The sequence below is a fragment of the Puntigrus tetrazona genome, chromosome 23 (assembly GCF_018831695.1).
Source record: "Puntigrus tetrazona isolate hp1 chromosome 23, ASM1883169v1, whole genome shotgun sequence".
Classification (NCBI taxonomy): domain Eukaryota; kingdom Metazoa; phylum Chordata; class Actinopteri; order Cypriniformes; family Cyprinidae; genus Puntigrus; species Puntigrus tetrazona.
Window position 1 is genome coordinate 15,538,064 of NC_056721.1, and position 19,138 is coordinate 15,557,201.

A 19,138-nucleotide genomic window follows, 5' to 3' on the forward strand; every position below is an offset into this window, starting at 1 on the left:
ACCATTTTAAAATTAGTGTCTGAATGAAGTAACAGACAAAATGCTTTACTTGTAACAACGACTTCTGCTTTGCTTCTATTGGAGCTGCGCTGGTCTCGGCAGGTGCAGATGTAGACGCCAGCATCACTGGGCTGAACGTTGGGAAAATGCAGCTCCTCTCCTGTGACGTGGAATGAAACGGTTTCCCGTGCTTATGAACTTTCATACTATCAGTTGTGCTCTTATGTATGCTACAAAAATGTCAAATAAAATTTTTTTACATTTGTAATTCATTAAAGATACCGGCAAAAGGCTATCAAAATGTTTTCAGTTTTGATAATAAATGTAGCAAATCATATTAGAATGATTTATGACATCTTGAGAAATCCCGTACTAGTCATCTGAACATGCAAGTAGGAATGTGGGCAGTACCTTGTCTGCGTCTCTCTGCCGTGCTGGAGATTGGGCGTCCATCCTCACGGGACCAGAGGAAATAGTGAGGTGGATATCCAGACACCTGGCACCTGAGAGTTACTGGAAGTCCCTGTGCCACCTGAACCCTTTCTGGAAACACCTTCACCACCAGAGACGCAGCAACTGATGACAGACAAACGCACTGTTAGAACCTGTCCAACAGAAATGCTGTTTCACAAATGCATGGGCTTATAAATGTGCCTCAACCATTTGCATAAGGACCCTAATAAAGCAATGGACCTCAGCAGCAGAAGTCATCATAGTTGGGTTAATTTGAAGTGCAGTGAATGGGAGAGTATCAAAAACATATTCTTTGCATTCCCAGTTTCTTAAATAGCAAAAGAAAAATAAGAGGAACAATGTCAAATTTACGGTCCCAGATGCAGCATCAGAAACACCCTCGCATTAGCATAAACTTTGTTTTTGTAAGGTAATATAATACAAAGAATAGTGGTATCAATGTTGGGGCATCCCTTTTTTTTTTTTTTTACTCCCAATCACTCATAACTTGCTAAAGGTTTCCAATGTGGTATTGTGGGTATGTGTGACCTCTAAGCAAAATGACTAGGCATGATCACAAACCTCTGATTCTGATTTCATAGGTAATTAAAAGTAATAGTAAGTAAACAGATACCACTACGGCAGGGGATTCTCGCTTGTGGATTTCCAACATATCCAGACGCACAGCTGTGGAGAAAGAAGAGAATCGCATTAGACAATGTAGTGATAATAATAGCGCCTAATTGAATTGAACAGCACAGAAAGAGCATACTGTTCACAATACTGTCCGGTGTAGCCGGGCTGACAAGCGGTGCACTGGTAGCCTCCGTTACCCAGACTTTCACAGGTACGAGAGAACCTGCACATAATATCACTATTAAAAACCTAGACGTAAGTGAGGCAGACACTGAAAGCTGGAGTTGGCAGGGTCAGGTAAGGTTGACAGGGGTAGGTTAAGACTAACTGGTTGTCTGGGTCGGTGCCGGGGCAGGCACATGCTTGGCAGTCCTCAGGGGTTCCAGCGGTTGGATCTCCAAAGAAGCCATCAGCACACTGTTCACACAGCTCACCCTTGGTGTTGTGCTGGCAGTTCTGAGGATCAAAAAGATATCACACGTGGTATGCATTACTTTTAGAAGCTTGAGTGAAATATATATTTTATTTATATTTTTATAATTTTAAATGAAATGCAACTATATTATTTATTTATTTAGTTTTAATTGTTTCTATTTTTTCTCGCGAGTAAAAGCAACAGTTTTGTTTACTTATGATGCAACTCATATTTTATGATGCAATTACTTTAAATGTTTAGAAGACTTTTTATACGCAGTGTAATGTACTGTTGTAAGAGTAAATAAATGTATTATTTTATTTTTTAAAAAACCCATAAATACTGGGATATATATGTATATCTATATACAGACACATATTTGGTATACTGTACTTTTCATACTGACTAAAAGAGAGAGCAAACACTTGTACGAATGGCATTGTGTTAATGCCCTAAAGCATTCAGTGTCACACCTCTGTTAAAGAACTGCTAGTAAAGCTTCATACCGTGCAGATGCCGGACTCTGGGTGACAGGAGTCCGAGTGGCCATTACAGTCACATGGCTCACAGTGGCCAAGGTACAATCCTCCTCCTGTGCGAGTGTATCCAGGAGCGCAGTCCTACAAAACACAGAAACAACGAACAAATGTCTGAATTGAGTAAAACTGTCATCATCATTACTCATGCATGGAAGCGAGCCTCGACTACGATTCATCCAGTTGGTCACAGAGCAAAGCTGCATTGTTCCTACCTGGCAGGACAGACCACGGTAACCAGGAGGACACTGGCATTGCTCCACCTCCAAAGCCTGGGCCAGGCCAGTGTACTCGGGCACGGCGATATCCATGCGGACCCCCGAAATACTGGACGAGCGCATCTCTGTGTGATACGAGGCACGGATCAAGATGTCATCGAGGTCCGCGAGCACCATCATCAGGTGTTCCCGGGTTGCCGGCATGCCATCGGGACGCTGCCAGTGTTCCTACAAGCAAGAAATCATCCATGTCACGCTAAACCACATGTCTTGCTTCGATATAGAAGAATGGGTTCTCACTTCTCTGAAAACTATCTCAAAGTCCTGTGACTCTCGGGATCCATGCCCTCTTCTCCACGGCTGACGTGCCACCAGTGTAATGTCATTGCCCTGTAGAAATAGTGATGAACAACAGCGGTCAAAGAAAAAACTATTTTTGTAACATATGCACAACATCTGCTATCAAACTCACAATAATCTGAACATCAACATCTTCTATTGGAGAACCTCGGGGTCCTGGAACATAGGAGATGGTATATTTCAGCTTTCCACCATATGCGCCAACCTACATAAGAATCAAAAACACATAATTATTGCTCATTTTTTAACATTGACATGAATTACAGCGAGAGAAATGTTCTGCATTTTTATATGAATCATAATTACAAACAAAAAAAAAAAGCTACTTATTTTTCAACGATTTTTTCATATTCGTTTTATTTTTCACTTTTTTTCCTTTAGGGCTTTTATGTGGTTGAACAAAAATAAAATAAAAATGTATACAAAATACAAACTAAACAAAAACAAGACAAAAATACGCCCTAACCATGCACAAATGCATCAAGTGACAGGGTAAGTGAAATCATATTTTGTCTAAAATTCTGCATAACATGCATGATAACATTAAAAACTAAATATATTCTGAAATGCTGCTGTTTCACACAGTGGTTTCCTGTGCATGTGCATATATATATATGTCTGTTTTTGCAAATTAACTCTTCATATACACTGTAAAGTTAACAAAACATCATTAAACAAATCAACATCTCAGATATGAACATTCTACAGCAGTACTGTCAGCGCCACTGTAATAAGTGCTCTAGACATGACGTGATTACACAGGTTTATTGGTCTAGATTATTAAGTGAATGTCTTGGCTTGCCCATCTATCCCAACTTTGGCTCAGGTAGTGATTCAGTAAGGCCTAAGGAGGATCAGACAACCTGGGGGGGATCAGAAGTGGGCGGGCCTGAACCCATCCATGTGTTTACCTTATCCCCTTTGAACTGCTCCGGGAGCTGCCAGAAGAGCACGTCATCTGGGTGCAAGCTGAAACCATTGTAGACCAAAACATACTGGAGCACAGGCGGAACGAAATATGCAAAAGCGTAAATGAAGGAGAGACAGAGAAAAGTAGCAGATAAGCAGAGCAGAAAGGGAAAAAAAGAAATCTATTCCTGTCAGTCACTAACTAACAGCAACATCAACAACTTCATAATTATTACTTTAAAGTAGAGCTGGGAACTGAGAATATTGAAAATCTATTCAAGCTATACCAACAGCGAAACATTTCTGATTATTTCAGTGTTAAAAACAGATGTGCTGCTTAAAGTATTCACCCAAAAATTTGAATTCTGTCATGATTTACTCAACCTCAAGTAGTTCCAAATCTTTATGAATTTCTGGTTACAAACTTTCTTTTGTGTTCAAGAAATTCATACTGGGTGACTAAAAAAAAAGACAGAATTTCCATTTTTGGGTGAACTATTTCTTTAATATTTTCTTTTTTTAACTTAACCTAGAGTGTGACCTTCTTAACTTTCATTTTTGGTTTTTCTAATGATTACCAAGTGGTTTCACTGTTAACTACCTTGTTAGAAGGGCCAGGCCGTGGACCTCTAGGGAGAGCAACAGTGTTTTTTCCCTGTTGTGCCTGCTGATAAGACCAACATCCAAAGGAAAAAACAAAATAATAAAATAAAAATAAAAATCAAACAACATATCATTTGCTATCACAATAAAATGTTTACTACTGTAAACTAGGCAACTAGCTACTACATAAACGAGTAATTTTTTTCCCTCCTTTCACCCCAAACCTATATGACTTTCATGTCTGGAGCACAAAAGAAGATCTATTGAGGAAATATATATAGTATTGTGTATTAACAATAGTCAGAGGTATCTGTGGATGATGCCTGTGACAACAGAATAAGTATTATTATTATCAGCCTAATATCAATAGGCTTATTTGTTCTGTAATTTCTACATTTTACAGTGTTGCGCCTTATAACCAATCACAAATGCTTCCAATGATTTTATAAATGTATTGGCCAATCAGGAGGCTTCCAGATGAGTCACGGCTAAAACACTGGACCTTTGTTGTTGAGTGTGCATCCGCAGACTGATTTCGGTTCTATCGCAAATTATAACTAACTGCAGATGTGCAATATAATAATTCTTCACCGATTAACAGGAATGGTTGTTGTTTTTTTAAGTGCACAAATTTGATCATGTTCTTTGCTCCTTATCTGATGCTGTTACGTTAAATACAAATGTAGTCATATTAAAAATATTTGATAATATCCATATGCTACTTCACTAAAAATAGTGTAGTTAATAGATTACACTAACATTAGGCTGATTTTAGCCTGGAGTTGGTTCACTCTCTGGCTATGAATCCAAGTAAGATAATATTTAAATTAGCATGATAAAATAGCGCATCGATGATCTCACAGGCTGACGACAGGACGGTATTATTAGGGAGCATATCACCAAACACTAGTCCTTAGAATAAAAGTCAATGGATTCCAATAATATTTTGAACCCAATTGGTTTCATTATATTTTACTGCAATATTCTGAAAATATCTTCTTTAGCGTTCCACAGTAAGTCACATAGCTTTGACATGTGGACTACTAGTTGATGACTAGCCCAGGTGAGAGCCACCAGTGAGAGCACAAAGTACCTGAGTTGAGTCAGGGAGAGAGGAATGGCCTGGGTCATTTGAATGGGACTCAGAGACCCTTAAAGAGGAAGTTAAACCAGAATGGGAAGAAGGGGCACGCACACTTGACCTAGACAGAGAATTCTGGGCCTCAAATGAAGAATGTGAAGTTTGAGAGGATGAAGAGAAAGGGAAGGGAGACTGCCCATTGGAGAAATTAGTGATGATTGCCCAGATTTCATCATCAAGTTTGCGTACTTCATCAGCAGGGTGCTAGTGAGAATAAGACAACGGATGGAACAGGAAATATAGTGACTCAAAGGCTTTGTTCAGATATTAGTGTGTTTTTTTAACACAAATACATTAATTTTGAAGAGCAAGAAACAAAGAAGCCCAATTTAAAAGTTAGTCAGATAGCATTTAAATTATATTTATATTATATTGTGGACACGGTACATGAGTAAAATGCATCGGGTTTGTTGTTTGAGGAAAGCTCTTGGGCTAATGATACAATACAGTCAATATTAAAGTAATCAATGAACACCACTGTTCAAAATTTGAGGTCAGAAATATTTTTTTTGGGAATATGTTTTGTAAATAATGTCTATGCTTACCATTTGTTTGTTTGTTAGAATAATAGTTTCAAATAACCTTTTTCAAATGCATTTCATTATCGTGTTGAGAAACCAGAATTTTACAGTTTTTAGCATCACGTAATCCTTCAATAATCATTTCAATATTAATTTGATGCTTGATAATTTCCTTTTATTATCATCAATTCCGAAAACAGTTCCGCTGCTTTGTGGTTGAACTATTTTGAAAGACTATAAATGGCTATCATCTGTCATCTATGATCAATTTATTGGATCTTTTGCCATTTTTCCAAATAAAAGCATTTATTTTATTTAAAAAATAAATTAATAAATAAATACATTTTGAACAGTAGTGCAGGCGCATGGTCAGACACATTGAGTCTAAACAAATAAATAGATCAAACAGAAACGATCACTTAAAGAGTGTATCATACCTATAGATCAGACCAGAAAAAAAAGGCACATTTTGTGAAGTGTAAACAAAGCCAAAGAGAGAGAATGAAGAGACAGATGAGCCAAAATGAGTCAAATAGGTTGACAGGAAAGAACAGGACATGCAGTCAATCAGGTGATTAAATGCATGCCGGGAAGTGTTCAGGAAGTCAGTGTAAGAATCAGGATACCACGTATGCTCTCACCTCAAGCATTCATTCCGCTTTAGCGGTGTCACTCACAAACAGCAAAACATTTTCAAACCTCACGTTGCTTCATGCCGTTTTTCTCTTAAATATCACATCACTTTCAATTCAAACATCTACAGGTGCAGTTAATGCATGACGATATTATGTGACCATCGCTGATTCTGCCTATTAGTCTGTTTTCCAGTATTTAATTTTCAGTTCAAACTCTCCAGCAGTCGGTTTATTAAAGGCATTAAAGGATTAGAGGGAGTTCAGATTGCCAGATTATATTTAGCACATTCTGTTGCTAAAAAAATATCCATTAGTTATGTGAAACAGGCCTCTGATCAGGTCTGTAAAAGCAAACTAATACCTTGTTGGCTCTTTTGGACCTTATGAGGTCTTTACCCATATCGTTCATTAGCTGCCATATAGCGACGTCCTTTTTCAGTTGGTCCTTTATCCAAGATGAATCTCTCTAGTTTTGTGAATAAAGCAATTTCTGTAATCTCTATATAAAACCGATAAAAATACAAACTAGTTAATTTGATGTAATATTTCTGTTAAAATTTGCAAAACTCCACTTTCATTTGAGTCACTGCATTTTTCTTTAAGACTTTGATAATGCCATGTTTCGGACACCAGAGTGAACAGTGAACCCTCAATTTTTAATAGTTAAATGAGTTCTAAAATAAAAATGACCACTTGGTGTTAACTAGGTGTCAACAAAGCCTTAGTTTGATTAAAAAAGTCATAATGGATCTACGATGAAATCCCATGCACTTCACATCAATATCAAGGCAAAATAAAATCATAATTTGAGTAAATATGCAAAACATTCTAAAAAGATGAATGCACAGATGATCAACTCAAACATTATTCTAATTATAGAAATACATCAGGCCAAATCAAAGCAGGCACGATCATTCGCTGAACCTGCAAGGATTACCTTCTGTGCTCGTCTAGTCCGAGCAGAATAAGACTTCTAAAAATGGCAAGTAGATTCAGAAATACTTAAATCAGTCACATCCAAAACAACAACAAAAAAATCTTAATATAAAAACACATCAGCCAAATAAAGTCTAAGCAAACTCAATTTGTTGATACTAGTACCTACTATAGCCTTTGTGTACAATCCAACTGCTTTGAAAACGTTTCTAAGCTGCAGAAGAGCTGCCCTGACTAAGTACATTTTGGAAGAAAAGGTCTCGCCAGCACACATTTGCAGAAAGAAATCCATTTGAAGAGAATTCAAAGCGGGAGAAGATACTTCAAGATAGAATGTAAGCAAACAGAAATGAAGGCTTGAAAGAACGCTAAAATACACAATGCTGCCAAACTCTACCTTGTCTCCCTGATAGGCGTTGGGTAACTGCCAATAGTGAGGCTCCTGTCCAAGATAGTTAAAGTTAGTGTAGGAGAGCTGTGTTCCATCTGTGGACAGCTCTATGGAGAAGCCACTGTCAATGCGGTTGGTGCGCTGACGGTTTACAAGAGCAAAACTTTGGTAGTTGCCAGGGGTGAAAACGGTGGAAACCTCCAAAAAAAAAGCATAAAATGAACATATGCCTACACAGACTGATGAAAAGTACTGGTGTAACTCATCAGGCCTTACCACATGTCTATAATGTCTGGAGCTGGAGCACTGCTGGGTGATGCCCATGCAGAAGCAGGACAGGCAGCCATCTTTGTTAGCAGGACTGAGGTAAAAAGTCCCTTGCTTGCAAGTGGAGCATGTTGACCCCTCAACATTCATCTGAGTACAAACAAGTGTGTTTCAAAACTGAGTTTTCAGAATTGTGATCCATATCCACACGCACAAGCACACATATTTATTTTGTTACCTTGCAGTGACAGAATCCATTTGCATTACATCCTTCACTACCACTTTGGTCACAGCGGTAACAATCTATAAACAGATTTTATAACAGAAAATTATAAAAGTTACATTTTGTATGATTTTTCCAGTACATCATCTTTGCCAATATTACCGCTGCCTGAAGTGCATCTTTGTCCAAGTTGGGGATTGCCAGTATATCCTGGGGCACATCTGAAAAAAAAAAAAAAAAAACAGACAACACCTTGGGAAAAATGTTTCAGAATGTCATGCAGTAAAAATAAAACCACATTAGGAATTAAAAGAGACATGATCAAACCTGCCATGAACATTAAGAGCGATTTATGACTGCTATGACCTGTGAGTCACACTTCTTTGAGAATATGATTAATGCATAGGAGCTTCTTCAAAAAAATACTTAAACATTCTCAGACAGGCTAATATTGCTAATATAAAAACACTTTGATTTAAGTATAGATTACTGGTTCATAAAGGAAGGGGAAAAATAGGTTGGGAAAAGTAATTTGTGACAAGGGATATCATGTTAAAAAACATGACGTATGTGTGTAAAATGTTTAAGCAAATGATATATGTTAAAATTAACATTTCATGTTTGGTTTACAAAGCATTACTGAAGCTTGTGTTTGTGGAGGTACATTACACAAGACGATTCAAAGCAATGGCTTACTCTATAACAAAAAACCACCCAATCTGAAGAAAATACTTTGGAAAACAACCCATGTAGATGCTTAACATGTGACATGAAATGTTTGTGAATGTACAAGACTGTCAGATTCTCATTCGGTATCACAAGAAAAGCAAAAGAGCAAACCCCTGACATTAGTATCTTTTAATGGCACCCACAAGAGAAATATTATACCACATATAACAGAGTATCCATAGCATAATACCATGCTTCCAAGTTCAAACGGTATAAATTACAGCCATGAATGATCTCAACATCCAGCAGATGTTGAGTCTTACTCTCTTTGAAAAACTACTTTGCTGAAGAGAGATGGACTGAAAAAAATAAAGCCAAAGACAACCAGAAGGACCCAATCAAAGTGTCTAAAAGCGTAAAACCACCTTATCCCCAAGCTTAAGGAAGCTGAGGAACTTGACAGAAAATCTTACCTGGTAAATCGAGGTTCCAAGGAAGTCCAGACTAACACAATATACACTAATACAATACAATACAATACAAAACAATACAACTCAACTCAATGCAATAATACTTTAACAAACCTTTTAAACTCATACTACTGAAAATATATATGTTATATTTGGCCAAACTGAGGTTCTTTGTTGATTTAGATCACAAACTTATCAGGATGAGTAGGCAGTGTGGTTAAATAAAGACAAAATACAAATGAAGAAAAATGTCTGATTTCCAAGCAGACAAAATAATATAAACAGTGCAACGAAGATGTAACATAATAATATTAAAACAATATTTTCATAATTCTGCAGGAACATCAGGAATGGATCAGATAACTAAACAAAAACTAAAATGACACAATAATTAAAACAATGTCTAGTAATCAGGAATGATTTTGATGGGAATTGCCAGTCTTCCAAGAACAATATGAAGTTTGTCGTCTTGTTTTAGCATAGATCTTGTTAATGTTTTTTTCCCCTTGTTGCTCCTCATGAAGAGGTCTAATATATTAATGGTTTTAGATGTGTTGCTTCGAGCTGATTTTCCTGGACTAGTTGCTTTTACTTTGGGTTTAGGGGAGTGTAATCTTTTCTTGTCAGTTGATTTACTAGAAGCAGTTGGGTAGGTAAACTCCTCAGCTTGGCTGGACCTTAAGTCTGATGCACCTCTTGATTCATGAGAAGGAACAAAGCGATTTTGCTTAGAGGACTTGGTTTTGGAATCTCTTGTCTTTGTTTGGACATTGTGAGAAGGTTTACTGATATTTGTGGTTTTTTTAGATGGTCTTACTTCCAAATAATTTCTTTGCGTTTTCATAGACTTTTTTGAAGAAATACGTGCCCTTTTTTGGGGTTTGCTTGATGGCTTGGAAGATTTAGCTGCGATTTTTGTATGTGATGGAGGAGGAATCTGAAATTTAGTTGAAGATTCTTCCTTTACTCGTGGCTTTGTAGGTGAGCGGGATAGTTGGTCATGTTTCTTTGTAGCTTTTTGAGACTTACCATTTACTTTTGGACTATTTTTGTACTGTTTTTGAGGAGTTACAGAAACTTCAGTTGGTGCCTTTCTTTTATGTTGATTCTGCTGAGTTTTACTGGAGGTCCTTTCAGAGGATGTAGTAAGGGGATGGCTGATGATACCTTTGGAAACTGTTGATCTCCTAGAAGATTTATTATGATATGTGTTGTCTGCCTTAGATGTGAAATTGGTTTCAATGGGTCTTCTTACTGATACTGGTTGAATCCTTTTAGTTGGGGACTTTGCTTGCCTCTTGGTTGAACTTTTCATCTGGGAACGACCAGATGCAAAGCTAGTTGTGAAGACAGTACGAGGAGTTGGCAGGGTTTTGGGAATAACAGTTCTCTGAAATATGCTAGTAGATATGCGAGCAATCAAAGCTGTAGTCAAGGCTGAATTCGGGGTGGTAGCAACCACAGCGGTTTCTCTACGATCCTGTGGGGGACGAGCCACATGACGTGCACGTTTGACTTTGTCTAACTCTTGTGCTAGGGCAGTGAAGCCATCAATTAGTATCTCAAGTTTGTGCTCTAGTTTACTTAGTCTTGTTTTAATGTCTGTGCATTTGTTGGCCAAATCACTAATTCTGTCTTTCTGGTCATTTCGTGATAAAACACTGGTTAGAGTCTTCAGTTGAGAGCTGAAGTGACTGTGCTGCTTCCTTATGTTCTCAAGGCTGTCTTTCATGTCCAATGTGTTACTCTCAAGCATACTAAGGCGTTGGTTGAAGTGATTTGTGTGCTTCCTCAAGAGCAGCGGGAAGCTCTGCAGTCGTGCCTCCGGACTTGGTGTGTAACGGAGGGGCCCACGAGTCCAACGGTGACTTAAACTACGTATAGTTGTCGACAGCAAAGATCTCGTAGTTCTTTCAGGTCCTGAAAAGCTACTACCTTCTCTACTATCAAAGTATTCAGTTGTTTTCAGGACTTGTTTCTTTCCAGGGCTGAGGTAGAAAGCATCATCACATGTAGTGGGGAGGAAACCTTTTGATCCTTCAAGGTAAAAGTCTCCGCAGTTGGAAACGCTGAGAACCATGATGAGACAGGGCAAGTTGGAACTAATTGCGTTTTTAAATAAAGACATTTTTTTTTCACATCCCAGACACCCAAAAGCTTTTTACCCTCTGAGCAAGTGACAAGGATCCAAAATCCATGTCATCATCTTGTTTATGCTTCAGTATGGGAAGCATAAACAACCCTAGAGACCCACGCGTCTAGAAGAAGAGTTTGAAATAAGAAAAAGTTGCTCAAAATGCAGCAAAGGCTTTACACAGATGCACTGAAGCATTAAAATGAGTGACATTATGCAACTAATTACTTCATCACCTTCAAAAAGACATCTTAGCCCTGCTGACAGTAAAGGAAACCTTACTCTCACAGCAGAGAAGTGAAACCTTTATGCTTGAAAAAGGTGCCTTTTTCAGATGCACAATACATTAATATTTTAATCACCACTGCTTCCACTTATAAACTCCTCCAAAAAAAGCCTTCAGACACTGACACTTGGTATGGGTGGCACTGATTCAAGGCTTGCTTCTCCCATACCACCAGACAAATGCCATTCAAATCACAAATGGTTGAAGAGATGCTGGAAAGCAACAGACACATGCTTTCTGGCAGTAGAAAAAGGAATGCCAATCACCAGTTTGGCCAGCCCAGCTCTACTGAATGGGAGGTTTACCCTCTCATTGGACTACAGACACTTACCTTTCACAGCGTCTTCCAGTATAACCAGCAGGACATTCACATGTGGGCTGTCCATCTGAGTCCAAGTAACAAGATGAAGGCCTTCAGAAGTAGAGTAGCATTAGATTGGATGAATATGAATTATAGGTTATGCCTAAAGGATAACCTATTTATATGAAAAATCGTCTTTGATAAAGTTAATAGACAAAGACAAACTCACTGGCTACTGGAGTGTCCTAGACAAGGACAGGGTCTACATGACTGGGGATCACCAGTCTTTGGATTGCCATAGAAACCAGGGAGGCAGTTTTCACAACGCCTGCCGACTGTGTTATGTAGGCAATTCTAAAATATGAAAAAAAGCAAAGTGTCATATTTCACTCTATATTAGGAATGGTTCAACTAGTCAGAATAGTGTATTTTTCTAACATGTTTCTGTAACGCAGACTTTCTTGACTAGTGACCTAATAACCGATTGGTTGATTAAGGTATCTATTTTTATTCATATAAAAATGTAATTCTTATAAATTTTTTGGTCTTTATTTTTATTCATGATAGTCAACCATGTATCCAATATCTCCAAATAATTCCAAAAGTCATAATCAGTTTGAGGTGTTAGATTGTTTTGATTTTGGTGATAATAGTCAACCAGTCAAACTACTGACTAACTACTGTAATTATATGACTTAATACTGTAAACTCTTTTGTTTTTCACGGTGGTCACCTAGTCAGTTATTACAATACAGATTGACTAGTTGTAGTAAAATTGTAGTAAAAAACATGAATAATCACTCAAGTAAACAGCTCAAGTAAATTGTATTTTCTGTGTAAATTTTTGGGTTTTAATTTTAATGTTAATAAATAATCAGTCATCTAGCTTGTTAATTACTAAGGGTTGAGCAATTTATAAGGGTTTGTTTCTTTTGTATACCTACTGAATTTTGGATTTTATTTTCATTTTCATAGTGATCAACTAGTTGACTTTTCATTTAATAACTGAATAGTGAATTATTGGGGTAGGCCTTTTTTTTGTTTGTTTTTTTTAGACATGCTTGCTTTAACTGTTTTTGAACAACCCTGTAACCTTCCTGCTAAGAAACAAGTCCAACTGGGGTCAGAAGAACACAAATCCAAGTTAATTATAAAGGGCTTCCTTTAACAAATGATTGGTTGATTTTGAATATATGCCGTTTCGCACAAACTCCCTAATCCATCCAGAAACAGCATAATCACTGCAAAGGAAAGGTTAACTCACCAGGCAATCTCCGGTCTCTGAGTCACAGCCGCTGGCATGCCCGTGGCAGTCACACTTCTCACAGGTGCCAAGATAAAGTCCAGGTGTACGGGTGTAGCCGACATCACAGTCCTGCAAACAATGGGTGAGTCAGAGGTGGCTGGGTTCATAGGTGTCTATAGATGAAACTCTGCATCCATTCTCATTGACAGAGCTTTAGAGCTAAATGAGTTGTGAAGAATTTCCATTTAGAGATCAAGAAAAATAAATAAGACTTATTAACTTGACAGGGAGAACCTTAAGGGAAGATTTCTGCATCGACTCACAGAGTGTTGCTATTTAAAGTTGCAATATACCTGGCAAGATGGTCCTTTGTATCCTTGAGGGCAGGCACACTCCTCCACCTCCAGAGCTCTTTCACTTCCTGTAGAGTGGGGCACTGCAATGTCCATTTGTATATTGGAGATACTGAACAGAAGAGATTGAGATTAAACACTAATATCCTGTTCACAAAATCAGTTAAGCGATAGATAGAAACCTAACAGGATAATGCATATATATAGGACATTAAAGTCAATGCATAATAAACGAGCAAGAGCAAAACTAAAAGTGCAAAGTTACCTGCTCTCAGCCATATTGTCTGCATATGTGGCTCTGATCATAAAGATGCTGATATCTGCCAAAGCCATCAGCAGGTGCTCTCTAGTACATGGCTGTCCATCCGACCGTCTCCATGCAGACTGGAGAGATCCCAAGCAATTAAAACTCATATAGCAAATCAAGATAAAGTTTCATCTTATGATGTTTAAAAAAATATGATTATTTAAAAATGTATTATTATTATTATTATTGTTTTAAATGCAAGATATTATTATAGATGTATTTATTTATTTGAAATATGAAATGCATTAAAAAGAATATAAATGAAGGAATTATTATTATTAAAATTAATATTATTATTACTATAAAATATTCAAGTGTAAATTATTTTAAATATAATTTATACTTTAAATTTACAAATATAAACAAAAACAATATATATTACTGTGAATAAATTCATTATAGGTTGATTAAGTGACTTAGAATTTATTTATTTGAAATATAAAATATTACTTTTAGAAACATTATTATTATTATTATTAAAAATATATAATTTAAACATTAAATACATGCCCCAAAATTTTACTTATGTATCTTTTTTTTATCTTCTCTTTTGTGGTCCAATATATATCTAGATAATTTTAAAAAATATTTAAAAAATACGTATATTTGCAACACACCTCTCTAAAAGGCACAGTGATGGTGGCTGGTACTCTAGGAAGTGGTTTGGTCTGTGAATAATGCTCCAGGAAGATGCCGTTGCCTTGGAGAACCACATCTGGTCGTCCATCAATCACTATAGAACGAGCCCGAGGCTCATAATGCATCCTGTACTGCATTTCTCCTCCATATGCTGTGACCTTTACACAGGACATAAAAACGTGTTTTGAAAAGCAGCACACTGACATGTGCTATATTGCCTAAAAAGACCAAATTGTAAATAAGGCATTGTATCGTACAAGATGTTCTCACCTTGTCCCCTCTAAAATTCTGAGGCAGGACCCAGTAGTAGATGTCATTAGGAATGCTGGTGAAGGAATGATAGACCACCTCTCCACTGGCTCTCTGGGTGATGCCCTCAGAGATGGTCCTAGTGTTTGCTGCATTGGAAAGGGTGAAGAGCTGGCCATTGACACCACCTCGAACCTTCAGATTAACCAACATAAGCAAAAAAACATTTAAACATCTATTTTAAAGGTACAACAATGACATGATTAGAGGATGTGGTTACCTGATCTCTACTCCAGGTTGAACTGGCACACTGTTTAGTCACTCCCATACAGAAACACTGCAAGCAACCTTCGGTATTATCCGCCGCCAAATTAAAAGCGCCATTCTTGCACTCATCGCAAAGAGCACCGACCACATTGGACTGCACAACAAAAGAGCAAACACTGTTTGAACATTTATATATGTGTGTGTTTTCAACACTGATAATAATGCATTAGAATGATTTCCGCAGGTTAATGTGACACCGAAGACTGGAGAAATGAATGGGGAAAATTAGACTTCTGTCACAGGAATTAACTACATTTTAAATTAAATAATAAAAAAACTGTTGTTTTCACAGTGCAAAAAAATTATTTTCTAGCTTAGATTTTTTTTTGTCTTTTTTTCAGCCAATATATCTAACAGATGCTTAAATCAAATTATTTTGCTTTTGGGCAAAAACAATTAAAACAAGACAAAAAAATTCTTTCTTCTTGATTTAAAATTTTTTACATATTTTTGGCTCAAAACAAGGCAAAAAATCTAAGCTACAAAGCATTTTGTAGTGTAACTGAACTTATATTTAAAAAAATACTGTTTATTTTTGATTAAATAAATGCAGATTAAGACTTCTAAGACTTCTATCAAAAACAAATTAAAATTCTGACCAGAAACTTTTAAACGGTGGTGTATTAAAAAATAAGTAATAATACAATTTAATACCTTGCAATAGCATGGTTTGCTGATGGGATTGATGGTTCCTCTGTTATCACACTTGGTAATCACTGAACAGGGATAAGAACACCATATGGTTGACAATTACACCTGGAATGCTTTGAACATCCTGGTCACAAACAGCTGGCATTCCAGCATGCAGTGCACTGAGTGTTAATCATTATCTAAAGCTTCGCTTGACCTTCAGGGTAAAATGAGGAACAAATTCCAAGAAAAGAAATAGCCTGAAGCACACAAGTAAATTTAGAGGCTAATATTAATCTATTAAATCATTTACTACCACAACTGTAAACAAAAATAAAGGAAAAAACGCTCACGGCTAGCAGCAGAGACACATTGGCCGTTGGGCTGAAGAGGGTTGCCGATATATCCTGGAGCACATCTGTGGCAAAAAGAGAGACAGATGATGACATATATCTTATGTACAATTGAACTCGGCACCAAAAATGTAGAGCTGTAACATTACTTCTCACAACGTCGCCCGGTATAACCAGGTCTGCAGTTGTCACATGTTGCCTGTTTGTCATGGTCCAGGAAACAAGTATCAGAAAACCTTTGAAGACATTGATATTTTTTTTGTCAAAATTCCATTAAAAAACCTAAAAATTTAGTATTACTAAACTGAACTGTATTATGTTAGATTATTTTATATTATATACACAGGTGTGATATCTTTACCGTCGAGATGTCTCTGTGTATGGACAAGGACAAGGTTTGCAGTCGTCATATCGTCCTCTACTTGGGTCACCGAAGTAGCCAAGCTTGCATTTGTCACACTGAGGTCCTTCTGTGTTATGCTGACAACTCTGTCACATGACATATACACCTTAGTGTGTGGTGTACAGTAATACACTGATGCAGTGTATAGCTTATCTACATACAGTATTTATAAAAACTCATTCTTACCAGGCAGTGTCCGCTAATAGGGTCACAGGCGCTGGCATGGCCATTACAGCTGCAGCCAGCGCAGATGCCAAGGAAGGGTCCAGGTACCCGCTCGAAACCAGGGGTGCAGGACTCACAAGACAGGCCTGAATACCCAGCAGGACATCTGTGCGAGATCAACAATTTACATAGATGAACACTTTCACAGAGGATTCTCAAAAAACAACAAAAAAAAACCCATTTGGCCTACTCTAAATTATTCTTACACATGGTTTCACAGACAAGACTTAAGCCTATTCCTAAACATGTCAGTGCCTTTGTTTTGTAATGTTTTTTTCTAAAGCATGTGACTGAAAATGACTTCATCCTAATCTTGGTTAAGGCTAAGCCCTGTCTAAGAAAATGGACCTTATTGTCCACAGAACATACAAAATTGCAAACAGAAATAAAAAACGTAAAGACTTTAGCCAAAAACATGGGGTATAATCATTTTTATTCAGAGGAACATGAACTCCCAGCACTGCGAGAGGTGATTTGAGAGGAGCTTTACACTTTTTGACAGGCCTGTAATCCTATCTGTTGATTTAAAGGCACACTAACCTGCACTCCTCCACGTCTCTCGGGTTCCCCTGCTGGGTGAACTCTTTGGTGGTGGTATCCATGCTGATGTCACTCAGGCCCACACTGGCCATTCGGTTATCATAAATGGTGCGAATGTGGATGCTCTCCAAATTGGCCAAGGTCATCATGAGGTCATCACGAGTTACGGCTCGTCCTGAGGAGTGCTGCCAGTTTTCCTGGGACACAGTAACAGAGAGGTGATCCACCTCGCATAACGCTAACAAGAAACACTGCTCCAAAACTACTTCAAACAAAAACAGAATCGCGATTATTTTTTCTGTCAGTTTTATGTCAGTCCTGTACCAATGTTTTAGCAGTGTAGAGCGGACTACTGCAAATGCATTACAGTTTTACTCTTATAAACAAATATAAATACGTTTTAAAAACTTTAACTTGGGATTTTATTTGATTTATTTTTAGATAAAAATTAAATACCACCATATTCTGTTGACAGCTCTTATATGAGCAAGTGTGTGCATATGACTATATGACTATGTTGTTTTTGCCAGTACTTCAAGGCATAAGCGTTTATTACAATATAAATAATTCTGGTGAAAAAAACAACAATAAAAACATAAAAAAAATTTAAATAAATTATGTGCAAAAACTACTACTCAAAAATATGTTTTAGGGTCAGTAAGCATTCTTTAGTTAGTCATTTTTCTCAAATAAATAAAGAAACCAAAATCCAGTAATTTTTCATAATATTTACTTTACTGTATTAGCCTTGGTGAGCAAGACTGTCTTTTTTTCCAAAGACATAAAGTGTCTTTGAAGTGTGTGTATGTGTGTGCGTGTGTACATACAGTATAATACAAATAAATGTGATATATTTAAGCATTTCAAGTATGTGGCTCACCTCTGTAAATTTGATCTGTCTATGGTTGATTGTGTCAGGTAAAGTTGGGTTGCCTCTACGGTAAATAAATTTCTGCCCATTGCCGCTCAGCACAACATCAGGTTTCTCCTTTGGTTCCGATCCACCTCGCTGCAGTGAGTAACTCACCTTAAAATTCAGATAACCTCCATACAAGTCAACCTGTACAACACAGACACAGTGTCCAGAATACCAAGATACTGAAGCGCTTCGATTCATATTTCACACATGCTTCCCAAACTTTCCAAGACAATCAAGCTACCACATTTAAAGAGAGAGAAGAGATGGATAATGACAAGGAGAAAATGGAAATGGGATTGCGCAAAAACAGGAAGACACGGATTACTCAATGTTCTATTGAGCTTCTATCTATATTTGTTCAGTCAAGTATTGTGGAGGGAAGAGAAACCTTGTTTCCCAGGAACTGGCGAGGCAGAGTCCAATAGGAGTCTTGATCAAGGAAACGGCGAGACAGATCCACAAGCTGGAACTCCTCGCTCTCTGGATTGATCAACAACTGAGTGGAGGAGAGAGGTGGTTGGGTGCCTGGACGACTAGGAAACGACACATTGACTCCTGTGGATAAAAAAGACAGACAGAGAGACAGAAAAAAACAGCGTATTATATAGTGTATTTGTTACTTTAATGCAGGGGTGGGAAACGTTGATCCTGGAGGTCCCCTGTCCCTAAAACCAAATAAACAAGGTCTTCCGAATTTAGTTTTTTTTGTATTTTATTTTAGGTATTTTTTCCCAGGTTTTTTCAGAGTTGGAGCTAAACTCTGCAGGTGAATGGACCTCCAGTATCAACGCACCCCTTCCCTGCTTCAAAGAGATAGGTAATCCAAAAATGAAAATTCTGTCA

At 37.4% G+C, this 19,138-nt stretch overlaps 1 protein-coding gene across 1 annotated transcript in view; it reads right to left on the minus strand.

Moving 5' to 3' along the window:
* Nucleotides 1-19,138, minus strand: part of hspg2 (heparan sulfate proteoglycan 2) — an 87,072-nt gene that overhangs the window by 27,109 nt on the left and 40,825 nt on the right. Inside the window, 34 exon segments of the mRNA XM_043225304.1 lie at nt 50-160; nt 412-576; nt 1,088-1,140; nt 1,226-1,312; nt 1,418-1,545; nt 2,011-2,124; nt 2,256-2,486; nt 2,559-2,648; nt 2,731-2,823; nt 3,530-3,613; nt 4,129-4,194; nt 5,224-5,475; nt 6,789-6,893; nt 7,365-7,400; nt 7,761-7,952; nt 8,031-8,171; nt 8,260-8,324; nt 8,407-8,465; nt 12,135-12,215; nt 12,334-12,458; nt 13,369-13,479; nt 13,704-13,815; nt 13,969-14,087; nt 14,628-14,807; nt 14,920-15,093; nt 15,179-15,319; nt 15,880-15,941; nt 16,209-16,273; nt 16,358-16,444; nt 16,570-16,697; nt 16,798-16,942; nt 17,377-17,573; nt 18,257-18,436; nt 18,684-18,850. Of these exon segments, the coding sequence (XP_043081239.1) occupies nt 50-160; nt 412-576; nt 1,088-1,140; nt 1,226-1,312; nt 1,418-1,545; nt 2,011-2,124; nt 2,256-2,486; nt 2,559-2,648; nt 2,731-2,823; nt 3,530-3,613; nt 4,129-4,194; nt 5,224-5,475; nt 6,789-6,893; nt 7,365-7,400; nt 7,761-7,952; nt 8,031-8,171; nt 8,260-8,324; nt 8,407-8,465; nt 12,135-12,215; nt 12,334-12,458; nt 13,369-13,479; nt 13,704-13,815; nt 13,969-14,087; nt 14,628-14,807; nt 14,920-15,093; nt 15,179-15,319; nt 15,880-15,941; nt 16,209-16,273; nt 16,358-16,444; nt 16,570-16,697; nt 16,798-16,942; nt 17,377-17,573; nt 18,257-18,436; nt 18,684-18,850 (4,146 nt within the window).